At 37.2% G+C, this 21,519-nt stretch overlaps 1 protein-coding gene across 1 annotated transcript in view; it reads left to right on the forward strand.

The window, feature by feature from the left end:
* ASXL3 (ASXL transcriptional regulator 3) overlaps positions 1-21,519 on the forward strand; it is a 143,288-nt gene that overhangs the window by 57,825 nt on the left and 63,944 nt on the right. Inside the window, exons 5-7 of the mRNA XM_060029529.1 lie at positions 4,740-4,857; positions 5,818-5,937; positions 14,839-15,002. Of these exons, the coding sequence (XP_059885512.1) occupies positions 4,740-4,857; positions 5,818-5,937; positions 14,839-15,002 (402 nt within the window). The remainder of the gene's footprint in view (positions 1-4,739; positions 4,858-5,817; positions 5,938-14,838; positions 15,003-21,519) is intronic.

The raw sequence follows: 21,519 nt of genomic DNA on the forward strand, positions 1-21,519 counted from the left end.
GGCATGTGCTATTTTCCGACTTCTCAGTCAAGGGCTTACTGCATCCAGTGCATTCTTAAGTTACATTGTTGGTATTCTTTCTCTATGAAAACAAAGAAGGTATTACTTGTTTATGCAAATTCCAAGTTAACATTGAAGGCCTCTGGCTTTAGATTTTACTTTATTTTTCATTGGGGTGGAAATGAGAATTCTTCCAGGTTTTTAGAGTTATCCCAAGCTTTCTGTTTAAAAAATAAAATGTTTATCTAAAGGTTTTCTGTCTCTTTTTACAAGAGAATGTTGTGATACCTCTCTAGAGGAAAGCATGCTCACTCAGCATCTTTTGATTTTCACTCAAAGCCAGACTTGTAATTGTGAGATATGATCTTTACTTTCCTAGACTGGTTTAGCTCTGTTATGTTGGTTTCCTTAAATAAGTAAGTTTATTTCCAAGTGTAAGCCTATAAATTTCTTTCATATTGAATGATACCTGGAAGTACTAAACTTGGCAAGTCCAATGTACTCTGTGTAGTTTGGGCATGAGGACATTACATGTCCGGGCAGCTTGAAAGACAAGCCTTTTAGTAGACTGCAATTACACTTGCCATCTGCTTGTTTATTTAGGTTTCAGTATTGCTTCTTTCTAGAATTGAAATTAGGATTTAAAGTTGTTCGATAAGATATTCTGTTAGCGTTCCATTGTATACCTAAGAGTTGAGTAGTTGGATATCATCTTCCTAAAATGAATCTAGACTAATATAGTAAGACTTATTGTATAATATTAGTGTCAAAATAAAACCATGCTATAGATTGATCAACAGGGCCACCACTAGCTAATTAAAACCTTTGGTGTGGAATAGAGAAAGGCATCCCATCCCCAAGTTGTCACAACAACAAATAAATCTCCCCTTTCAGGGTATCTTTGTGCAGAGCAAATCTTCCATGACCATCAAAAGTGGTCATCCTAATTGTATTTTCTTAAGCTATTACATGGATGTATATTTTCCCGGCTGGGATACCCAAACTTAGATAATTACAAGGTAAATTGCATTTAACCTCTGTTATATTTGTAGCATAAAATAGGAAATTTTCTTGTTCTCTTGGAATGTTAGCTACAGCTCAGAGTTAAGGATAATGGGGTACAGGAGTACCCTGTTGTGAAGCAGGGTGCTAGACACAGCCTCAAAGGACTTACTGAGAGGAGGCCAGGTGGCCATCGACCATCCCCCAAAAGCCTATATGAAACATAGCTCTGTGGAGTTCCTGTTTAAAAAGCCTTACCAACATTGCTGTCTCTGTTTTACAGAGACGTTTCCCCAAGTAATTTACTCGGCATTACTCAGCTAGTTAGTTCTCTGATTCCACAGCCTCATACCTCACAGTCGTTAAGACAACTCTGCCTCAGCCCCTGTTCTGCTGCAAGTCAGCACAGTAGAAGAGGGAGCTTTTCATACCTCTCTTGGGCAGTGGTCAGACTCATTTTTGGGGGGAGGTGAGGAACTTTGGGAAAGGTGTTTAGCCGGTATCCAGAATTGATGCCCTCAGGCTGAATTTGGCTCAGAGACCTCTTTGTTTTGTCTGACACATTGTTGAAAACAGGACAACTCACCTACAAATCCAGTTGTATTCCTTCTCTTGAGTCATTACTACCACCTCCAATGGGGTATAGGCATCCCGGTCCTCAACCTCCCCCTTGTCGTGGTCTTAGCCCAGCTAGTGTGGTCCAAAAATAATTGCACATTCTTCAAGGGATTGGGAGGAGGAGACACGCAGCATGTGTGAGTGGCCCATGGGCACGTAGCTGCAGCAATATAGGTATCTAACCAAAGCAAACAAACACGCAGACCATGAGCAGCTAGCCTCTTTATCTGCAGAAGCCACGCCCTGGAGTGAGGAACTGGGAATCACTATACTACTACCTGCCTTGTGGACGTAACAGGTGCTAGAGTTCTCTTGTTTGGAGCCAGCCCAAACTATCCCAGACATCTCAGTTGAGTCAACATTGGTTTCTTTCCCCTCCATCCACATTCTGATCTGCTTGGAGGGTATCCCCAGGGTCCACAGTCAAATAAATCCTGCTTTCTAGAAAGTGAATTGGAATCCCCAAGGTAGCCTAAAATGGCTACGGATCTAGTAAATGCTACCAAGTTGCCCCTTCTCATAGCTGAACTCTGATACTCCTGAGTTTGTTTACTAGCCTGCGGGCTTTACTACTGTGACTGGTGTCATAGTAAAAAAAGGCTTCCCAAGTTTTGCTTCTTTGACCCTAGAAATGTTATTTGGGATAAAAAATAATGCTTGTTTTTCAGAGGTAAAGCAAAAAAAAAAAGTGTGTATTTTTAATACACTTAAAACAATCATTTAAATGATAGGCATAGTTGTTTTTATCACTTACAGGCACATAGTGTTGCATTTCAGTATTTAAGAAAATGTTGTACCAAGAAATATTGTTCAAATTTATGAGCAGGAAATACATATTCAGTAAAAAATCATTGAGACCATAGAAATGGGCTCAATGTTGACTAGCATTCCTTTTCCCTACCTTGGCTCCAGCTTGACTGTTTAAAATTCAGAATAGCCTTGGCTTTTTCTTCTTATTACGTTATGTATATCATGGTTTATTTCTGTCCAACTGCTAATTTTTCTATAATAGAGTCTTCTCCACTCTAAAAATTGAGGACAAAATTTTTGTTACTTTAATAATTATTTACTGCAAACACTGTAAAAAGACATGTCATCTTTGACTTTATGATTCCAGCTTCTAAGCGTCTTGTTATATCATCTCTTCTTTTCTTAATCAACATTTTCCAAAATACACCTCCCCACCATGCCATAAAATGAGTATTTTTCAAATGCCTATTTGGATTGCCAAGGGAAAGGTTGGAAATCTGTGATGTGAAGACTCCTAAAAACGAATCACTCTTTATACAGGTTTGTTTTGTGATGTCTTACATAGTGGGTAAAGATGGGCCTAATTGTAATTTCAGGTACTGCGTTGGCTCATTCTGTTTATTTTTTTAAATTTTTTTGCGGTACGCGGGCCTCTCACTGTTGTGGCCTCTCCCGTTGCGGAGCACAGGCTCCGGACGCGCAGGCTCAGCGGCCATGGCTCACAGGCCCAACCGCTCCGCGGCATGTGGGATCTTCCTGGACCAGGGCACGAACCCGTGTCCCCTGCATCGGCAGGCGGACTCTCAACCACTGAACCACCAGGGAAGCCCGTCTCATTCTGTTTTATCATTGGATTGATAGGTTAATGTCTACAAAGTGCTCGGAGTTCTCACACAAGGCTAGAGAGATTTATGCAATTATGTACACACCTTAATGAAAGAGTAAATGTCATAAATATTTTATAGCACACATGCTGTCATTCAGAATATTATTGCCAGCAAGCTAAAGGTGAGGAGGATGGCCTCTTATTCATCTTTGTATCTCCTGTCCGTCCACGGTGCCTAGTACTTTATAAAAGGTCAATAAATGTAAGAGTTGAAGGGAAGATGTATCCTGTTATTATTAGCAACAGTATCATTTGTAAGCGATTTCCCAAGCCATTCACTTTCCCACGTGGTTTTAAATCTCATCTGAATATGTCTTTTCTCATTTAAGTGATATTTAATTTTTCACATCTGCAGTTATTTGACGGCTAAATCTTATGGTCTACGAGTTGGACATTCAGGTAAAACCCTTTGCAAATAAAATGGTATTGTTTCTGTCAGCAAGGGGATATACAGTCAATGCAGTATTTCAGGAGACTGTGACAACTATTGGTCAAAGGACATTAGTCAAGTAACTGAAATGTTATAAAATTGGTAGAAATTACACAGAAACCAGGAATTGAAAGGTTGGAGACTGTCTGTGGTCAGCCTTTTAACCTTTTGAGGAGTTTTAGTATTCCTGGAACCGTGAATTTATCCTCTCTTGAATTGTGTCTGCTTAAGACCCTTTTTATTGCAGGTAATTTTCTGCATAAAACGATCAGCTAGATAAGCTGTATTTCAAAACTTTCCAGTGTCTTTTCAGTACATTATCATCACCATGGTTGATTCATTTATGAAACACAAAGCACTCCCATTTGGAGCAATTTATTCTCGTATCGGTCTTCTTTTCCCTGGATTTGCCAGAATGCCGTCACGTTCGTGTTCTGAAGGTTAATGCCCAAAGTCAAGCAGACAGAAGCCAAGTGCTTCAAGGTTTCCAAGATTAGGACTGATTCCCTTCACAGAAATAAATGATTCCTGCCATGTTCAGTGATTTTGTGCAGCGCTCCCCGCGGCTGAGTGAGTGCATCAATACTGTAGTCCTTACCTGCTGTACATACTGATGACACTCGGTGTTAACTTGATTGACTGAGCAGCCCACTGGAGAGGACGCACCTGCAAGAGAAGTGCAGACATATATTTTTATCCTGGTCTCGAAACGTTTATTTTACGTTTCTTTTCCTTGGGAGTCATGGTTTCAAATTCCATGGGCTCTCAAGCCACACTGCGCAGGTAGAACAAACCTTTACGTGCTGCTTTATTTTCAGAATTCTACCGAAAATGGTCTCAGGTTTATACCCTTTGCCAAAGCCTGATTTTATGCTTTTGAGGGAAAATGACAGGAAGGTGACGCTTAAGAGTCCTGACAAATGAGTGACTCTGTGGAATTTAAGTCTCTTTAAGAGGTTCTATCTGATGATGGGCAAGTGGATCATTTAATTCAATTATGAGAAATCATTTTGACTATATTTTTATGTTCTATTTTATTATCATGTTTTGTAGGCTTTGAGGCAGCAGCAGAAAAGAAGAAATGGAGTCTCAATGATGGTAAACAAGACTGTTCCTCGTGTTGTTTTGACACCATTAAAGGTGTCTGATGAGCAGTCGGATTCGCCTTCAGGTAAAGAGCTAAAATATTGTATGCTTGGCCAGTTTCTTCCCGGAGGAGGCTTTCTCACCAAGAGAGATGTCATGAATTTTCTCTGGAACTGAATAATATTTCCACCTGAGGTTTCATTTAATTTTTTTATACCTTAGACTCTTTCAATGATTCAAAAATAATAGGGTATTTCGCTCTTAAAAACAAAACAAAACAAAAGCTTGCTCATCATCAAAGGACTTCATTTGCTAATGTCAATAGATGCAAGAAAACGTGTAGTACTGCTAGGTGGATTTTTTTGTTGTTGCTTTGGCTTTTGTTTGAATGTTGAACTTTAATGGTGGACCCCATGCTGATGTGTAATGCCATCAAAAGCCGTTCTTCCGTGAGTGTGAATTTGTTTTTCCATCCTCTGCTGCAAAGTCAGGAATCCTTTATTAGTTTTTGTGTTCTGGCAGCATTCTTCTCACCTCAGTGCAGCCCTGACCGTTTCTTCTAATTTACCTCTGTCACTTTATCAGCTATGTACCATTCTGTATATTATAGAGTGATGTTTGCGTTTTCTCTTCCTGCTTCAACATAAAGTTATTAATAAAGGCATGATCTCTCCCTCTCTCCAAGCCTCCCTTCATCCTTCATCTTTCTGTCTCGGTCTTGCATCGTCTCCAAGTGGCACAGTATTGTTGAAGCTTATTCGTGTATTTTCACAAAAGATCTGAGTGCTTCTTTGAAAAGCTATCAGATCAGTGAACGTGTCTTTGACTCCACTATCAGGCCATCTGTTCATGCTTTTTGTTCTGTGTGATTGATTTATTGGGCTTTTCTCTTTATATAGAGTAGAGGAATCAGATTGTGGCCAAAGGTAGTGTATTAACTCTTAGCAAAGGAGATAATATCTACGGTTTGTAGAACAATTTGAGATTTTTCTTTTCAAGGACAGCAAGAGGAAGATAATGACATAATAACTATTTCCTTTTTTAGGATCCGAATCTAAAAATGGTGAAGCAGACAGTTCAGATAAAGAAATGAAACATGGGCAAAAATCCCCCACTGGAAAACAAACGAGTCAGCACTTAAAACGATTAAAAAAGTCTGGTTTAGGTGAGTGTTCAATATACTATAACATTTCACATTTTAGATATTTAAATCTCGTTGAATGAAATTATGGGGACTTTTTTCTTTAATAGTTAAGAATATTTTTAAATCTTTTCAATTTATCTAAACCAAAAAGGGTGCTAAAGAACGCAACATATTACAATGGAATGATTTTAAGCATGTTGCTAAATTTGTGAATGATACTATTGGATGAAGCAGAGGCTAAAGATAAGAGGTTTAAAACGATCTATGTATTAAAGTAATTATCTGCCGAGTCATAATTCTGTCTAACATGCAGTGTTTTGTTCCTGAAACTGGGTTTCACTTTATCGGAATACATTGTATTGGGGGGAAAATGCAACTTTTATAAAGTGTTCATTGAACTGAAGAGTACACTGTCATTGGGGTCTGCTGCAGTAAAACTGCTCTGCCTTGCTTTTCATCTTATGCTGTTTGAAATATTCAATAGTGCTTGTCTGAAAAACAGTGTACAATTGCCGAGAAGTGTGGCAGACAGTTACTGGGTCTTGCAAGTCAGTACCAGGTTTTCTTTTGAAGATTTCCTTCCTGATAACTTTTCATCAGGAACTCAATAGCAGCATTTTGGGGGAAAAGGAATATGGAAACTAAAAAGAGGAAAATAAACGTATCCTAGGCTGAACATTAAAATTCTAGACCAAACCTGCCTCGTTGCATGTCTGGACCTAATGGCTTCATTTCTCTCTCTCAGTTATTTCATCTCTGAGTTAGGGTAATGATAATGACCTAGATCATTGTAACATTTTGTAAAATGATGGGTTAGAAAGTACAGATTTATTGACCTGAACTTTATTATTGGTTCTGCCACTTACTTTCTTGGCAACTTAGGGTAATTCTTATTTGCAGAGTTTATCTGTTTGTAAAATTCAAGCAAGATTTTAACCCATTTATTTATTTATTGAGTAAAGATTTATTGAGTGCCTACTGTATACCAGGATTTTGTTAAATTCTGGGAGCATATTTTCAGTAAAGTCTTTGAATGGGGTTTAGATAGCCTTATGTAAGAGATCTTTGGGAAAGCAGAATTTATGTTCGTTTTAAATTCTTTAAACACAGCATAATTATCTTTTTCATTGTTTCCAAGGCTAAATCATTTTATAGTTATTGTCTAGCCCAAAACATATGTGTTAGTTTATAAACACCTACATATATACTGACATGTTCTTTCCTAGTCTTTTTGAGTTTTCTAAATTAAGTACTTTGAGTAGCTTCTGAAGCTGGAAACTGTAATGGGAGAGTGATATGTAAAGAATGTACTAAAAAAAGAAGCCCCCCCCTCCAAATATCATGTTATGTTACCCTAAGTAATTTAAAAGTCAGTGACCTTCAGTTAAAAACAGTCTGCTACAACCTCAGGAAAGTCAATGCCATATCATGAGTTTAAGAAAATTCAAGGCATGGGGACCTCTTCATTTCTTTACTTAGCTGCCTTCAGGGCTGGGGTTCAACAAGGCTTGTACTCTTGTCAGGATCCTGCCAGGTGCTCAGGTCTTCAATCAGGATCTCTTGTTCTAATTGTTGTAACCTAGGAATCCTGCACGCCGCTTAGCATCTTACATGTTAACAATCATACAGTAAAGGTTAACAATCATACAGTAAAGGGTTTTCAGCTAATTTGTTAGCAAATTTAGAAGGCGATAAAGGAGACCACCATGTTCTTTTTAACCTGCTTTTTTCTTTTTAGACTACTAAGTAGTAGAAATAATGAAGCTACTTTAATGAAGGAATGGAAAACTACCCGTATTTAATGCAGTGGTCTTGGTACTTTGACATATTATCTCATTTACTTCAATTATGTACAGTTGAATTATTTTTATTTTACAGCTGAGGAAACGGAGGCCCAGAGGGTTAAGAGGGTTGTCCATAATGACACAGCTATTACAAGCCAAGGCACAGCTAGCTCCAAAGTCCAAACCATTATTTCAGAATATGTTCTGAATGTCTATAATCATCCAGCCTGTGTTGTAGACCTGTGGGCACCACTGAGGAGTAGCATAGCATCTATGACATGATGAGCCTGCCATGGGTGTTAAAATGCAGGTACACTAGTTACACATAGAAGGAGAGCTAGCAACTAAAACATTTCCTGGCTGATCCTGTAAAATCAGAGGAAGAAGGTGGGATTTAAGGTCAAAAGTAACCTGAAGGTGATTACTAGGAAGGAACGCTGACTGACTGAGTAACCCAACAAGCAGCTGAGTACAGTGGCTTATTTTGTGCAAATGAAGTTGGTGGTACTTATTAAGCCTCCAATATATGCCCAGCACCATACAATGAAAAGTGAAAACATGCAAAAGGAAAGAAAGGGCCTTAAAGGTGACCATCTCCAGATAGAATCCCATGTGTCTTCTAGAAAGTAATGTTTCTAATGTCCTGTGACCTTAGGAATCTTACAGAGTAAAGGATTCTCTGTTCTGTGCAGCGTTTTAGAATCATAACTAAAATGTAAGTTCCTTGAATTAGGGGTCGTTGACTTACACCAGTTTTTAATTATGCTTCTTCCTACCCAATCACACAGTAGGAGTTTAAAAATTACTAAACAAATCCAAGCTTCTAATGGATATCTCTGAGGGGTTTTTAATAAATGTCCTCGCTGAGCTCAACTTCTGGGATTCATTCCAATATATTTTATTTGGTTTAATCTTTTTGTAGCGAAGAATTACAACTTTGCTGGTTTCATAAAATGTTACATACTTTTGAAATAAATTAATGCAGGAAAATAAATTTGAAGAGTAACCCTAAATACTATCATCAAAAATAACTTCCCCCAGGCTTCCCTGGTGGCGCAGTGGTTGAGAGTCCGCCTGCCGATGCAGGGGACACGGGTTCGTGCCCCGGTCCGGGAAGATCCCACATGCCGCAGAGCGGCTGGGCCCGTGAGCCGTGGCCGCTGAGCCTGCACATCCGGAGCCTGTGCTCCACAACGGGAGAGGCCACAACAATGAGAGGCCCGTGTACTGCAAAAATATATATATATATATTAAAAAAAAATAACCTCCCCCAGTGTTTTATAAATATTATTTGACATCTCCTAATGTGTAGCCATAGTCAGGGGTCATCTTAGAAAAATTGAATTATATCATTTTAATTAAAAGTACTAAATTTAATTAAGTTTAGCCTGAATAATAAAAAAGAATGGAAGTAAAACCAAAAACAAAATTGCTAAACATCGCCACGAGATATATTCATATCTTAAAGTTCTCTCCAAAGATACTAAAAATATGAAAAACTGGAATAGGAGTGATGATCATTTTAACTACTCAAGCTTTGGACAATATATTGTAAAGGATAGGGAGATAATTATACTTATGGTCCCTCTTAACTCCATGTTTTTGTTATATTATTTTTTAAACATCAAGGTTGTTAACATTTAATAATCTTTTTTTTTTTTTTTTACCATAATCCCCATAGTTCACTACCCCCGGTACTATATGGTAATGGATTCAGTGCTCCCCGGTAGACTGTTTACACAATTTCTTCATTTGTAAAGGGCACTTGGATTTATGTCGTAGATGATTAGATTTTGCCCTCTGATAATTTTTTTTCCCTAGACTTTACTCTTTGAAAGCCTATTTTTCTTCTCTGAGCTCTTTCAGAATCCATTCGTCTCTAATTTCTTTGAGACAACGAAGAACTCTCATTTTGAACTCTTTCTGTATTTCTTTGGGCAGTTCTTCTTGCAACCAAAGGCCTTGGTCTGCCTCTTTCATGTGCTCCTTCCCTCTGTGTGAGTGTATGTGAGTACATCTTGTGTGCACATTTTATGCACAAATACCGTGTGGCTTCCCTTCTGGGAAATAGGAGGCTTTAAGCCAGCAAGGTCTCCAAAGTCTGCAGCCTTTATTCAGATTGGTGCTCTTCGACTCCCTTTGGTCAAAATAATAATTTCCCTGATCCTGATCAGACACTGTCCCGTGATTTTTATTATGACTACAAAGCATCATCTTCTATAGCACAGACACTTACTGTGGCAATTCGGCAATTGTTGCTTCTTTGCTTCTCCGGACCTCAGCTACTTTATACTCTCTAGTGTCCAGGAATTAGACACTAAAATGACTACCTCTTTTCTTCCTCTGCTTAGTGTAGGGAGATGAGGTACCAGCTTTAATGAGATAAGACAATCAGATATAATGAGCTTGTTCTTAAGCCAATTAAGAGTAAGTATGTAAGGATAATTAAAATGGAATTAAACATCCTGTGTGGCAACAAATTTAGCAGTAAGTTCATCTGCTCTGTCTTTGTTCCAAAATTATAAAACATAATTTTGCTTAGATGGACATCTTTGAAATAGATCTTCTTTTGACTTTGTCATAAAACATTTAGAGAGGCACATAGTCTTTTTTTTCCCCTGATACCCTTAAATATTTTGAACCATACCAAATAGTAACCAACAGCATAAGTTCTACTTCTCACATTGTCCATAATACATGTTTCTAAAATTTTATGATTTTCTCATTTCCCCAATACTCCTTCCCAAAGTTACTCTTGGTAAATGACCTCAACTCCCTCATATGGAGAGTATTTCGGCCATACGTAAGCATTAAGCAAATTCCTTTCCTGTATTTTCAACATTTCTGTCTCTAGGTTTTGCCTTTGCCTTCTCTGCTGAGAAAATAAGCTTCTTCCTAATTCTCTTCTTGTAGTCTATTTTATCTCCCTGTGAAATACTTGAAACATATAGAAAAATACAGATGCTAATAAAACATACATCTATATACCTGTCACCTTGACTTCATTCCTAACAAATGTTAGGAGTTTGTTGGGCAAAAAAAAATAGATAAAATTTTTGTACTTTTTGTGTTTATAAGTGAGATTGGCCAACAGATTTTCTCTCTCATATTGTCTTTGTTTGTCCTTATTTTGGAATAAAAGTTATATTAACTTCATAAAGTGAACTGAAGAGCTTTCTTTACGTATTCACTGGAATAAGTATAAAATGAGTGGGGGGAGAGTTCCTTGATGTATTGGTAAAATTCGTCTTTAGAGCTATTTGTAATATGTGCTGTGCATGTATGTGGGGAAGGAGGGGTTGTCTATTTATTTTACAAAAGTTTTCACAAATTTATTGAGGTTTGCTATTTTTAATATAATTTGAAAATTTGCAAACTTGAAATACTTTATGTCTTCAAAGATATTGGCTAAAGTCATAGTAGTAGATTTTTATGCATATTATACTATTTAAAATCAAATTTTAATTATAATTTTATTTGCCTTGTATATCTATACTGTATCTCAAATTATGTGCCTACCTTTCATTCCTATTCATGTTTATTTATGCCATCTCTCACTAGATTTATACCTATTTTATTAGTCTTAAAAAAATCCTTTTTCTGTTCTTGATGGTCTTCATTGTTTTCTATTTCATGAATGTGTACTCTTATTCTTTACAATCTTTCTCCTTTCTTCTTTCTCCGGTTTTTATTCTATAGTTCATTCATTAACTTCTTGATTTGCACACTTAACTCTTGAATTTTCAATATTTTTTCTACTCTCGAATATATACAATTTATTTTTAAAACAAATTCAGCTGCATTTTACAAATTTTGGCATTATCATTTAGAATGTAAATATTTTGTAATTTCCATTACAAAACATTTCTTTAACTTGTGAGGTACTTAGAAGTGTACTTCCAAATGTCCAAATATATAATGAGTGTGGGAAGATTGGAGAGTTGCTATGTTATTGATATCTAATTTTACTTCTTTGTGCATAGAGAGATGAGGTTTTATATTATTCTTCAGTATTGTTGAGACTCAGTGGTCAGCTTTTGGGGTTTTTTGTTGTTTTTTTTTTTGTTTTCTTTACTGTTTCCTGAGTGCTGACCAAAAAATTGCTTTCTCTTAAGGGCTCAGTGCAGTGTCCTATGTTAAATTCATTGGTTTAAGATCGATTATTGAGTTTTTAAAGTCCTTGGTATTCATAAGACAGGTTTTTTGCTTGTTATCTCAATGTCTGGTAAAATATGTTCAGATGTTCCACTGGCATTATATAGTGCCAATTTCTCTTTTTAATTCTCTCAATTTTAAATTTTGAATGCTATGCTGTTGAAATGGATGCAGGCTCTAGGTCATTGTATCTTTCCAGTGAATTATTCCTTTTATACTCAAGGAATTACTTTCTTATCCCCAATAAGGTTTTTTTTTACCTTTGTTTATCTTTGATGTTAATATTGTGGTATTGCTTTTTTTGATGTTTTGAATGTCTGCCTGGTATGTCTTAGTTTATCTCCTCATTTTCTTCTGTTCCATGTGATTTTTATTTTAAGTATATCTCTTGTAAAGCAGTATATAATCAGATTGTGTTACTTTTAAAATCTAATATGAAATCCATTTGTATTTTTTTACTGTGTTGGGGACTTAATCAAAAATTTTTTTCTCCTTTTATGCCTTCATGTGATTGAGTTTTCCTTCCATGAATTTATTTGGAAATTATAAGTCTTTTCTATTTCTCCCATTGACTACCTACAGAGTTTTTGGATGGAATGTCCTATAAATATCAATTAAGTCCATCTTGTTTAATGTATCATTTAAAGCTTGTGTTTCCTTAGCTATTTTCATTTTGGATGATCTGTCCATTGGTGAAAGTGGGGTGTTAAAATCCCCTACTATGATTGTATTACTGTCGATTTCCCCTTTTATGGCAGTTAGCATTTGCCTTATGTATCGAGGTGCTCCTATGTTGGGTGCATAAATATTTACAATTGTTAAATCTTGGATTGATCCCTTGCATGCAAATGGAAGTCAGCTGGAGTAGCAATTCTCATATCAGACAAAATAGACTTTAAAATAAAGACCCTTACAAGAAACAAAGAAGGACACTACCTGTAGAATTTTAACAAACTAACAGTATCTCTCCTGTTTCCAAATAGTGCCAGGGTTATATGGTGTTCTCATTTCAATCACACCTTCCCATCTCTCATGCAATTGCTGTCTCCTGTTTTTTGTGGGTTTTTTCCATTTTGTTTTAATTCTCATTAGTTGTTAGTATTATTTTTCACTGTTAATGTTTATTTGGAGTTACTCATGTCTGTGAATCTTTTAGTTTGTCGTTGTTTCTGCAACCCACTCATTCGTTCTTTGAGTTAATGTCTTTATTTGTTAAGAACATCCACTAGTACTTTTTCAGCAAGATTCTCTTAAGGGATAGTTTCCATTTTGGATACTGAAAATATTCTTATATCGTTAATATCATTGCCATTTAAAGGGACTTTATTAACGAAATTCTAGATCAATGCTTCTTTTCTTTTGGCCCTTTGAAGATACTTCATTGTCATCTGTAATTTATTGATGATAAGGTTCCTGTGTCTTATTGTGATCCCTTTGGAGGTAATCTATTTTTGTTCAAAACTGTTTTAAGGTATTCTTTTTATTTTTGATGTTTTGCTATTTCAACACATCGGATGGAGGAATGGGTATTTTTCCTTTTTGAGATTTGGTATGTTGCTTTATCTGAGGACTCTTATCATTTTTTCAGTTCTAAAACTTTCAGACGTTAGCTCTTCAAATATTGCCTCTCTGCCATTTGCTGTGGGTTTTCATTCTCCAACTCCTGTAAATGTGCATCCTGACTGCTTATTCCATTCCCTTTATTTTTTCTCTATCCTGCTTTCTTGACTCATCATTTTTAATGCTGCATTCAAGATATTTTCATCAACTCTATATTTATTCAATAGTTATTTCATTGTATCCATGGAATATTTTAAAAAATTTTTAAACTAAATTTTCATTTCTAGAAATTCTATCTGTTTCTGTTTCAAATCTGCCTATTTTTAAAATTACAGTGTCCTGTTTTTTCATAATGAGTTTATTTTCTTTTTTGTTTCTATTGTTTAAAACAAGGGGTAGCAAGTTTTTCTGTTAGGGGCCAGAGAGTAAATGCTGTAGGCTTTGTGAGTCATGTGATTTCTGTCACAACTATTCAACTCAGCATTGTAGTGCGAAGGCACATCTAGACAGTAGCTAAACAATTGGGCATGTCTGTGTTCCAGTAAAAGTTTATTTACCAGCAGCCACTGGACTGGATATAGTGCATGGGCAATAATTTGCTGACCCTTGATTTAGATCACACTCTATTAAAATCACATTCAAGTGATTCTCTTAACTCAAGCAACTGAGAGTGGTAATTCTTCCATTTGATGCATCAGCTGACTGTCCCTTATGGTGGATTGTTCCCTTGTGTGTCGTAATTTCAAATTGTGGGCTCTATATACAGCCGTCTGTTGGAGGTCATTGTACCTGAGTTGTAGAATTATCCTACAAAACATACTGGCATTTCAGGCCTCACAGCTAATATTTTTATAAAGGATTGCTGTTTTAAAGTATTACCCTTAAATTACCCTGAAAAGGCATCTTCTGAAATACTCCAGTGCTTAGTGCTGTGCATGACACTTGGGGAGCACATAGCTATCAGCTATAATGCTCTCATTATCTCCATTAAAATTAACAGCACTCTTATTGTTATCATTGATCCTAAGTCTTATAGAATCTACAAAAACTGTAGTTGTTACCATTTATGCTCCTAAAGTTTTTGAGGATTCTGATTAATTGGAGGACCGTAATTAAAATACTTCTTTATCTAGACCTGGTGCTACTTTGAGTTAAAAATACAGATGATATTGAGTGAAGTAGACATTATGAAAATTAAAGACAACTAAGGCAAGATAGAAACCCAAAGAAACTTTGGAGATTTCATTCTGAAATATCATTCTTAAAAGAGATAGAATTAAATACATTATCAAATATATATATATATATTATATATATATATATATAGAGAGAGAGAGAGAGAGTCAGTATACATATGTGTGTGTACAGGTGTATGTTTTTCCCAATCTATAGTGAATTCATACCTCTTGCTTATTTATCACAGGACACTTGAAATGGACCAAAGCTGAGGATATTGACATAGAAACCCCGGGATCTATTCTTGTCAACACTAACTTGAGGGCATTAATAAATAAACATACGTTTGCTTCCTTACCTCAGCATTTTCAACAATACCTCCTGCTTTTGCTCCCAGAAGTGGATAGGCAGGTAAGTAGAAGTTTCAGACATTTGGTATTAGTCACCAGTTATATTATTATGAACTGGCAGGTCTGTTATCGAAGATGACTGATACATGGATGGATAGTTTTCTAATAATCTAGTATATTTGTGTAATTTATATACTTAAATGCTAGCATTGGTGTGTTTGCTTAATCTGCCTAAACAGACTCATTTTTCATTATCACTAGTGAGCAAATTCAAATTTTAAAATACAGCACATTGCCATAGAGTGAAAACAACAGACCTACCTACACTGGGCAGGAAAAACAAAGAAATCAAACGTTCCAGTATCAAATAAATCTTTGAAGTAGCTTCCCCTTTGCCCCGAGGGAATATTGAAGTGCAGCAATAAAAAGCCAGGGTTTCTAAGAAATTATGTAAATATTTTCATTCTCAGTTCTTTCCAAAAACCATTTAAACCATTTAAAATTTATGTTTGGATTTGGCTTCTGAGAGTCTATCATTGTGAGTATGATTGCCTATAAATAATCACCTTTTATCTTTTTTTTAGTATAACTAAAAGTGCTTTAAGTGTATTTTTGTATTTTTTAAAAGCCTCTAAAATAAGGAAATACAAATATAGACTCATAATAGCAGGCATCAATCATCTTCTAAAGCTGTTTCCTTTGAAAAGAAAAAAAAATTTCATCGCATCAACTTTTATTAAATTTCACAAAACTGTTACATTTCCTTGTGATTCTCATTTCAATAAATTTTGACACTGTATATAGTTTCCAGTTGATGGACATAATGTGCATGTGTTTATGAATTTGTATCTCAAAATGATAGGTACATCCATAAATTGAAATGGGCAAGATTGATTCAATATTTCCACATTATTTTGAATAAATTTTCTTAACTTTTTATTTGATTCTGTTTTCTCCTAACTTACCCACCCTTTCATACATACTTAAAATTTGATAAGCTGCTGTCTTCTATCATTCTTATGTATCTCTTTGGTGGAGATTATTGTTCATATTTAGAAAAATACTATTTTGATTTTGAGTACATTTTTGTTTGAAAATTTGTTCAGTATTTACTATGAATATAATACATGTTTGGTGCTTTGGAATAATGGAAATATCTATTAGTAAGTGCCTATTGCATGTTTATTGAATCAATGATTAAATACACTCTAGTTGGATACAGAAGCTATTTTCCTGAACAATGAAAATATGAGGTAGAAACAGGTAAGCTTAGCGGGGAGAGCACAAAGTAAACTGAGCTTTTATATGTAGAAGGGAAAAAATCAGAGACAAATACAAGATCCTTGAATTGGGCCTAGAGGTATAGGCAGAATTTGAATAAAATAGATGGAGATGTATTTTATGTGAAAGATTCAAAGATACCAAATCAAAAGCTGATTTTGTGGGAGTCTGGATTATAGGAACAACAGTGCAAATGAGTCTGGAAAGACAAATTAGAAGTCAATTTTGGAAGATGCCTTGAGTGTGACACTAAGGAGTCTAAACAGTGTTCATGCTGTGTTTGCAGTGCAAAGACACTGAGGGCTTTTGAACAGAGCTATAATGTAATAAGATCACTGCTTTTTAAGAAAATTATCCTGGCGATACTGAAAAGGGAATGTTAGAGATGGGAAGCATGAAAGTGTTGTTAGAAAGCAATTTTAGTTATTCCAAAAGGCAGAATGAGGGCTTGAATTTGGAGAATAGCCTTGAACTCGAAGAGGAGTAGGACCGTGCAGTCACCTTCCTCATCACCACCATCATCAGTAGCACCATCATCCAGTGGTGGCAATTTTACATTTTGTCAAATAACCCTTGAAGCAAGGTCTAGGGAGAAGCCCCTGATCATTCCTGGGTTTCAAGCTGGTGTGACTGAGGATTGAGTTCAGGTGTTTAGAAAAACTTTATTTTTTCGGCAGGGGGAGGTGGATTATTAGCTACGTGACTATTGCCTGCACTTCAACGTATGTGTGGTTTGTCTTGTTTACAGTTGTACCTCCAGATCCTGGAATAAGATTTGGCATATGTAAAGTACTCCAGTCTTTTTGGAAAGAAGAAATGACAAATTGTCCTTGGATTAGCCAAATATTTCAGGAACCCCGGAGGCAGTGTCAATAAGCCTAATATTGAATTCAACCTGTAGCAGTTTCTGTTACTCAGTTTTTTCCAGTCACTGTGAGAAATATAAATGAATAAGGCACAATACCTGTTCTCAAAGAACATGTAGTCCATTGGGAAATCATTTATTCAAGAAATACTTACTGAGCATGTATTATGTGCTGCATATACTGTGCTAAATACAGAGGCTTCAGGAATGAATCTTCCAGAGGAATAACAGACGGAGGAGAAAGACAACCTCATGCTGAAATACAGTTTCCCCTTTACTAGGAAAGAAGTCTGATAACTGGATAGATCTATACCAAATTTAGTATAAGACCAGGCAGAGTGACATAAATGTCAAATAGAAATATAAAGTCCTCAGAACGCACGAAGCATGAAAAACTTTAATCTGAAAGTAGTATTGGAGAAGATTTTATGGTGGAACAGATACTTCACTTGAACCTTGAAGGACTAATAGGTGTTTTGTAAGTAGAGCCAAGGGAAAGTGAATTTTACAGAGGGAGAGCTTGTCGTTTACACAGACTTGCTGTGTGTGTGGTAGGATGCTGTGCTAAAGGGTAATATGGTCTAAACCTCGATGACCCTGGTTGCAGATTAAGCTCTTTTAACTTTTTCTGAAACCAGTGGGCACCATCAGAGATTTCTCAAATGAGACACAGCATTCATAAAATAATTTAAATAAATATTTTAGTGCCTGGACATAGGGCAGGAGAAGAAGATCCAAAGGATAAATAACATATTGTCATTATTTTCTCTTAGGAGCCAGTAGCTGTGTAAAAAAATGTATTGGAGAGGCAGAAAGATAAGACCCAGGGAGACTGGGCAAGAGACGGTCACAGTAGTTGAAATAAGAGATAAGAGTCTGACCTTAGACATTGGCCTTGGAAAAGAAAAGAAAGGACTGAATTCCCGGCATATTTTCAACCCAGAAGAGTGGGAATAAATGACACTGCCTATGGGATGGTCTGGAAGAAGAAGGTCTGTAGAAGGTCTGGAAGGCAAATGGAGATTTTATTTAGGGTGACTTGGGAGGACAGGAAGGCTCTGTGGGCCTATTAGCATTTGACATCAAGAAGTTTAGAGCTCTTTCTCCGGGCCCTGCTAGAGTTGAGCTCAACCCTACCTCCCAGCAGAAAGGAACAGGCAACTTGATGAAACAACCTTCCAAAACCGGTCTATTTCACTTCAGTTTATAAAACCCCAAAAGTCGGTGAACATCACCATTTTCTAGGCCAGAATGAGTAGGAAAGGCATGGAAATGTGAATCTGATTACAAAGATTTATTTGAGCGAGTGGAAGGTACTGTAATTATGTGAAATACCTATGAATTTCACTTGTACAAAAGCTTGTTTTCAATACAAGAAAATACTTCTGTCCCAGTATTTCAAAGATAAACCTGAGTCACAAGAATGATACTACGTATCAGTAGATCACAGTGACTACTTCTTAAACAACGACCCTAGCTGAGGAAGTGGAATATGCGGATTGGTTTAAAGCAACCAGGCCTACTCCTGAATTTTAGGGTGCTCACCAACTCCTGAAGTAGAATGGTGCACTGTGGAGATGTCAGGAAAACTTTAGAAATCTGGTTTTTAGGAAGTTCTATTAGAGGCTATGCAGTGGAGGGTGGGGGAGAAGTCAACTATCATGTCCACTGTAGTAGGGTAGGTGTTGAGTTTGGTTTTGAACACGTTGGGTTGAGATGCTTCTATAAACTATATGAAATGTCCAAAGATGGCTATATATATTCAGGTTTTGTGACTGGAGAAGATGGAATTAGTGATTAAAATTTACGTAGATTATACTGTCAGCTATGGGATTTGATGAGCCTGTGAGATATCATGGCCATCCCAAAGGAGTACATATATTTGTAAGAAAGTATTAGAAAGGGTATGGGAGGAGCCAGGGAATAGATAGAAAATAGCAAATCCATGAGAGATCATCAATGGGGAGGTTATGTACAGGCAAGTGTCTCAGATGGACATTAGGAAGTCACTGGGGAGTAAGTGGGACATCTTTTCTTTGTTCCTTTAGATCCACCCTCCACCTTCTTTTCTCTGCTTTGCTCCAGGAGGCTGTATATGGAGAGTAATCCACGTATGGACTACTGCATCAAGAGAAAGGATGCCTCTGTCTTCCTTTCTTTTTTTTTTTTTTGAATTTTGAAATAATCATAAACTTTCACAAAATTTAAAGATATATTAGAGAAGAAGTTTCAAGCCTCATTATCCATCCCTCCCCCCACCCTCAGTATATTATGACTTTAAGCCTGCTCTATCCTACAAACAAGGGCGTCCTCTTGCATAAGCACAGTGCAGCCAATCAAGATCAGGAAGCTAGCATTGATCATTCTTACTGTGTGATTCTTAGACTCTACTCAAGTTTAGCCACCTGTCCCAGTAATGTCACTTTTAGCAACAGGATTCAGTATGGAATCTGTCATTTTATTTAGTTGTCGTATCTTTTTAGTCTCCTTCATTCTAGAAGAGTTCTTTAATCATCTCTTGACTTTCATGATTTTGACACTTTTGAAGATTATAGGCTAATGTTAGTTTGTGTCATATTTCCTAGTGATCAGATTCAGATTGTGTACCGTTGGGAGGAATACGATAAATGATGCTATATTCTCCTTGCACCTGTGAGGTAGCACACAATTTTGATTTCTCCCAGTCATTTGATTAAAATGTATCCGCCGAGTTTCTTCAGTGTAAAGTTACTTCTTCCCTCTTTGTAATTAAATAGTATTTTGTGAGGATATATCCTGTTCTTGAGACTCTCAATTTATCCACTTACTCCTATCTGTATGGTTTCCTTGTTTCCTAGTTTTTCAATAGGTTATTATGCTCAGTTGTCCACATTTGGTCACTAGGAGCCTGTTCAAGCTGGCTCCTGTGTCTTCTGACGTGTCTCCATCACTCTTCGAGCATTTCATTACTTTAAAATACATGGAATTGTTTCAGTCTCATCTTGTACTTTCCCTGTCTCAGCCCTGGAATGAATCCTTTCTCCAAGGAGCCGTGGTTCCCTTTAGTGGAAGATGGTATTTAGAAGTCAGTATCTCACGAAACACTTGCTCTTTGCTATTGGGGTGTTGCTTCTCCCAGATCTATGACAGACCTAGGAAATATATGTATGTATATATAGGAATGCATACATCCATACATGTGTGTGCATGTATGTGTGTGTGAACACCTCCTTCTGTGTCTTGGAGATAAGGGACATCTTATAGAAGAAAGAGTATGAGCCTATATATAAACATAGCACAATTTCTATCTGCATTTATTTCTATATGTTCCTCTATATCTTGTAAACCATGAATTCACACTAATACCTTCAACGCTAATCTAATACCCCATAGTTCATTCTGGTTTTCTCCCTTTCCAAAGCTGTTTGACAGTGACAGTGAGAAACTCAGTTTCTATTATCCTTAATATATCTAAGTAGTCGATTAATCCCCTTGTAGGTAACCAGTCTTCCATGTTGGCCAGCATACCTCCCCATGGGGATGGTCTCCTCGAGGCTCTGACTTTTCCATGACGGCCCACGTACCCACCCACCCTGCTTGGGCACCTTCCCCCCACTTCCTTCTTGACCCCTGACACTGCTTACCAGGCCTGGCCTGTACAGGCGCCCCACCACCACCAAACCGTGCTCTGTCTCTGCAGCTCCTCCCCAGGCCTCCCCTCTACCTCACCCCGCTGGGCGCAGTGATCCCACTCTGAGCCATCGTGAGCCCCTCATGCAGGGACCTATGTTAATTTTAGCTTCAGGCCTGAATTCCTCAGGAGGGGGAGGAGAAGGCCTTCTGGATTCTAATAGGTTTCAGCTCTTGGGAAGCCCCAACAGGGGATTGGGTGGAGGAAGAAAAGTGAGGCTGAGCCCCTCACCTGCCCTGTGTGGTCAGCACGGGCCACATCCACTGACCAGCTTCTGTCAGAAGGCCCTTGCCACACAGCTCTCTCTGTCCAAATCCCAATCACCCCCTTCTCCCCTTACCGTTCATGTCAAATACTAGCCCCCATCATTAGCTCTGGTTTAATGCACTGTCCTCTGTGGTTTTGCTGCATCCTGCCCACACCTTTATAAATAGTCACTTTAATCTACTTTCTTTGAACGATGATGACTTGAATGAGCCACCTGTACCTGCCGGGCTCCTGAATGACAGACCTTTTGAGGAAGTAGAATGATGTGGATGTAAGCAGACTCTGGTGGTTTGGGGGAGGACTAGGGTATAGAGTTCATTCATTCAACCAGTGTTTATTTAACATGTATTATGTGCCGGATAAGCATTGATGATATAAACATTAGTAAGTTCCACTTCCTACCTTGAGGGAAGTAATGGTTAGAGAAGAGTGGGGCTGGGCGTGAGGTGAAGACCTGTAGGTCCAGAGCCATGCCATGGTGTTAGTATATGCCTT

Source organism: Delphinus delphis, chromosome 13 (genome assembly GCF_949987515.2).
Source record: "Delphinus delphis chromosome 13, mDelDel1.2, whole genome shotgun sequence".
Classification (NCBI taxonomy): domain Eukaryota; kingdom Metazoa; phylum Chordata; class Mammalia; order Artiodactyla; family Delphinidae; genus Delphinus; species Delphinus delphis.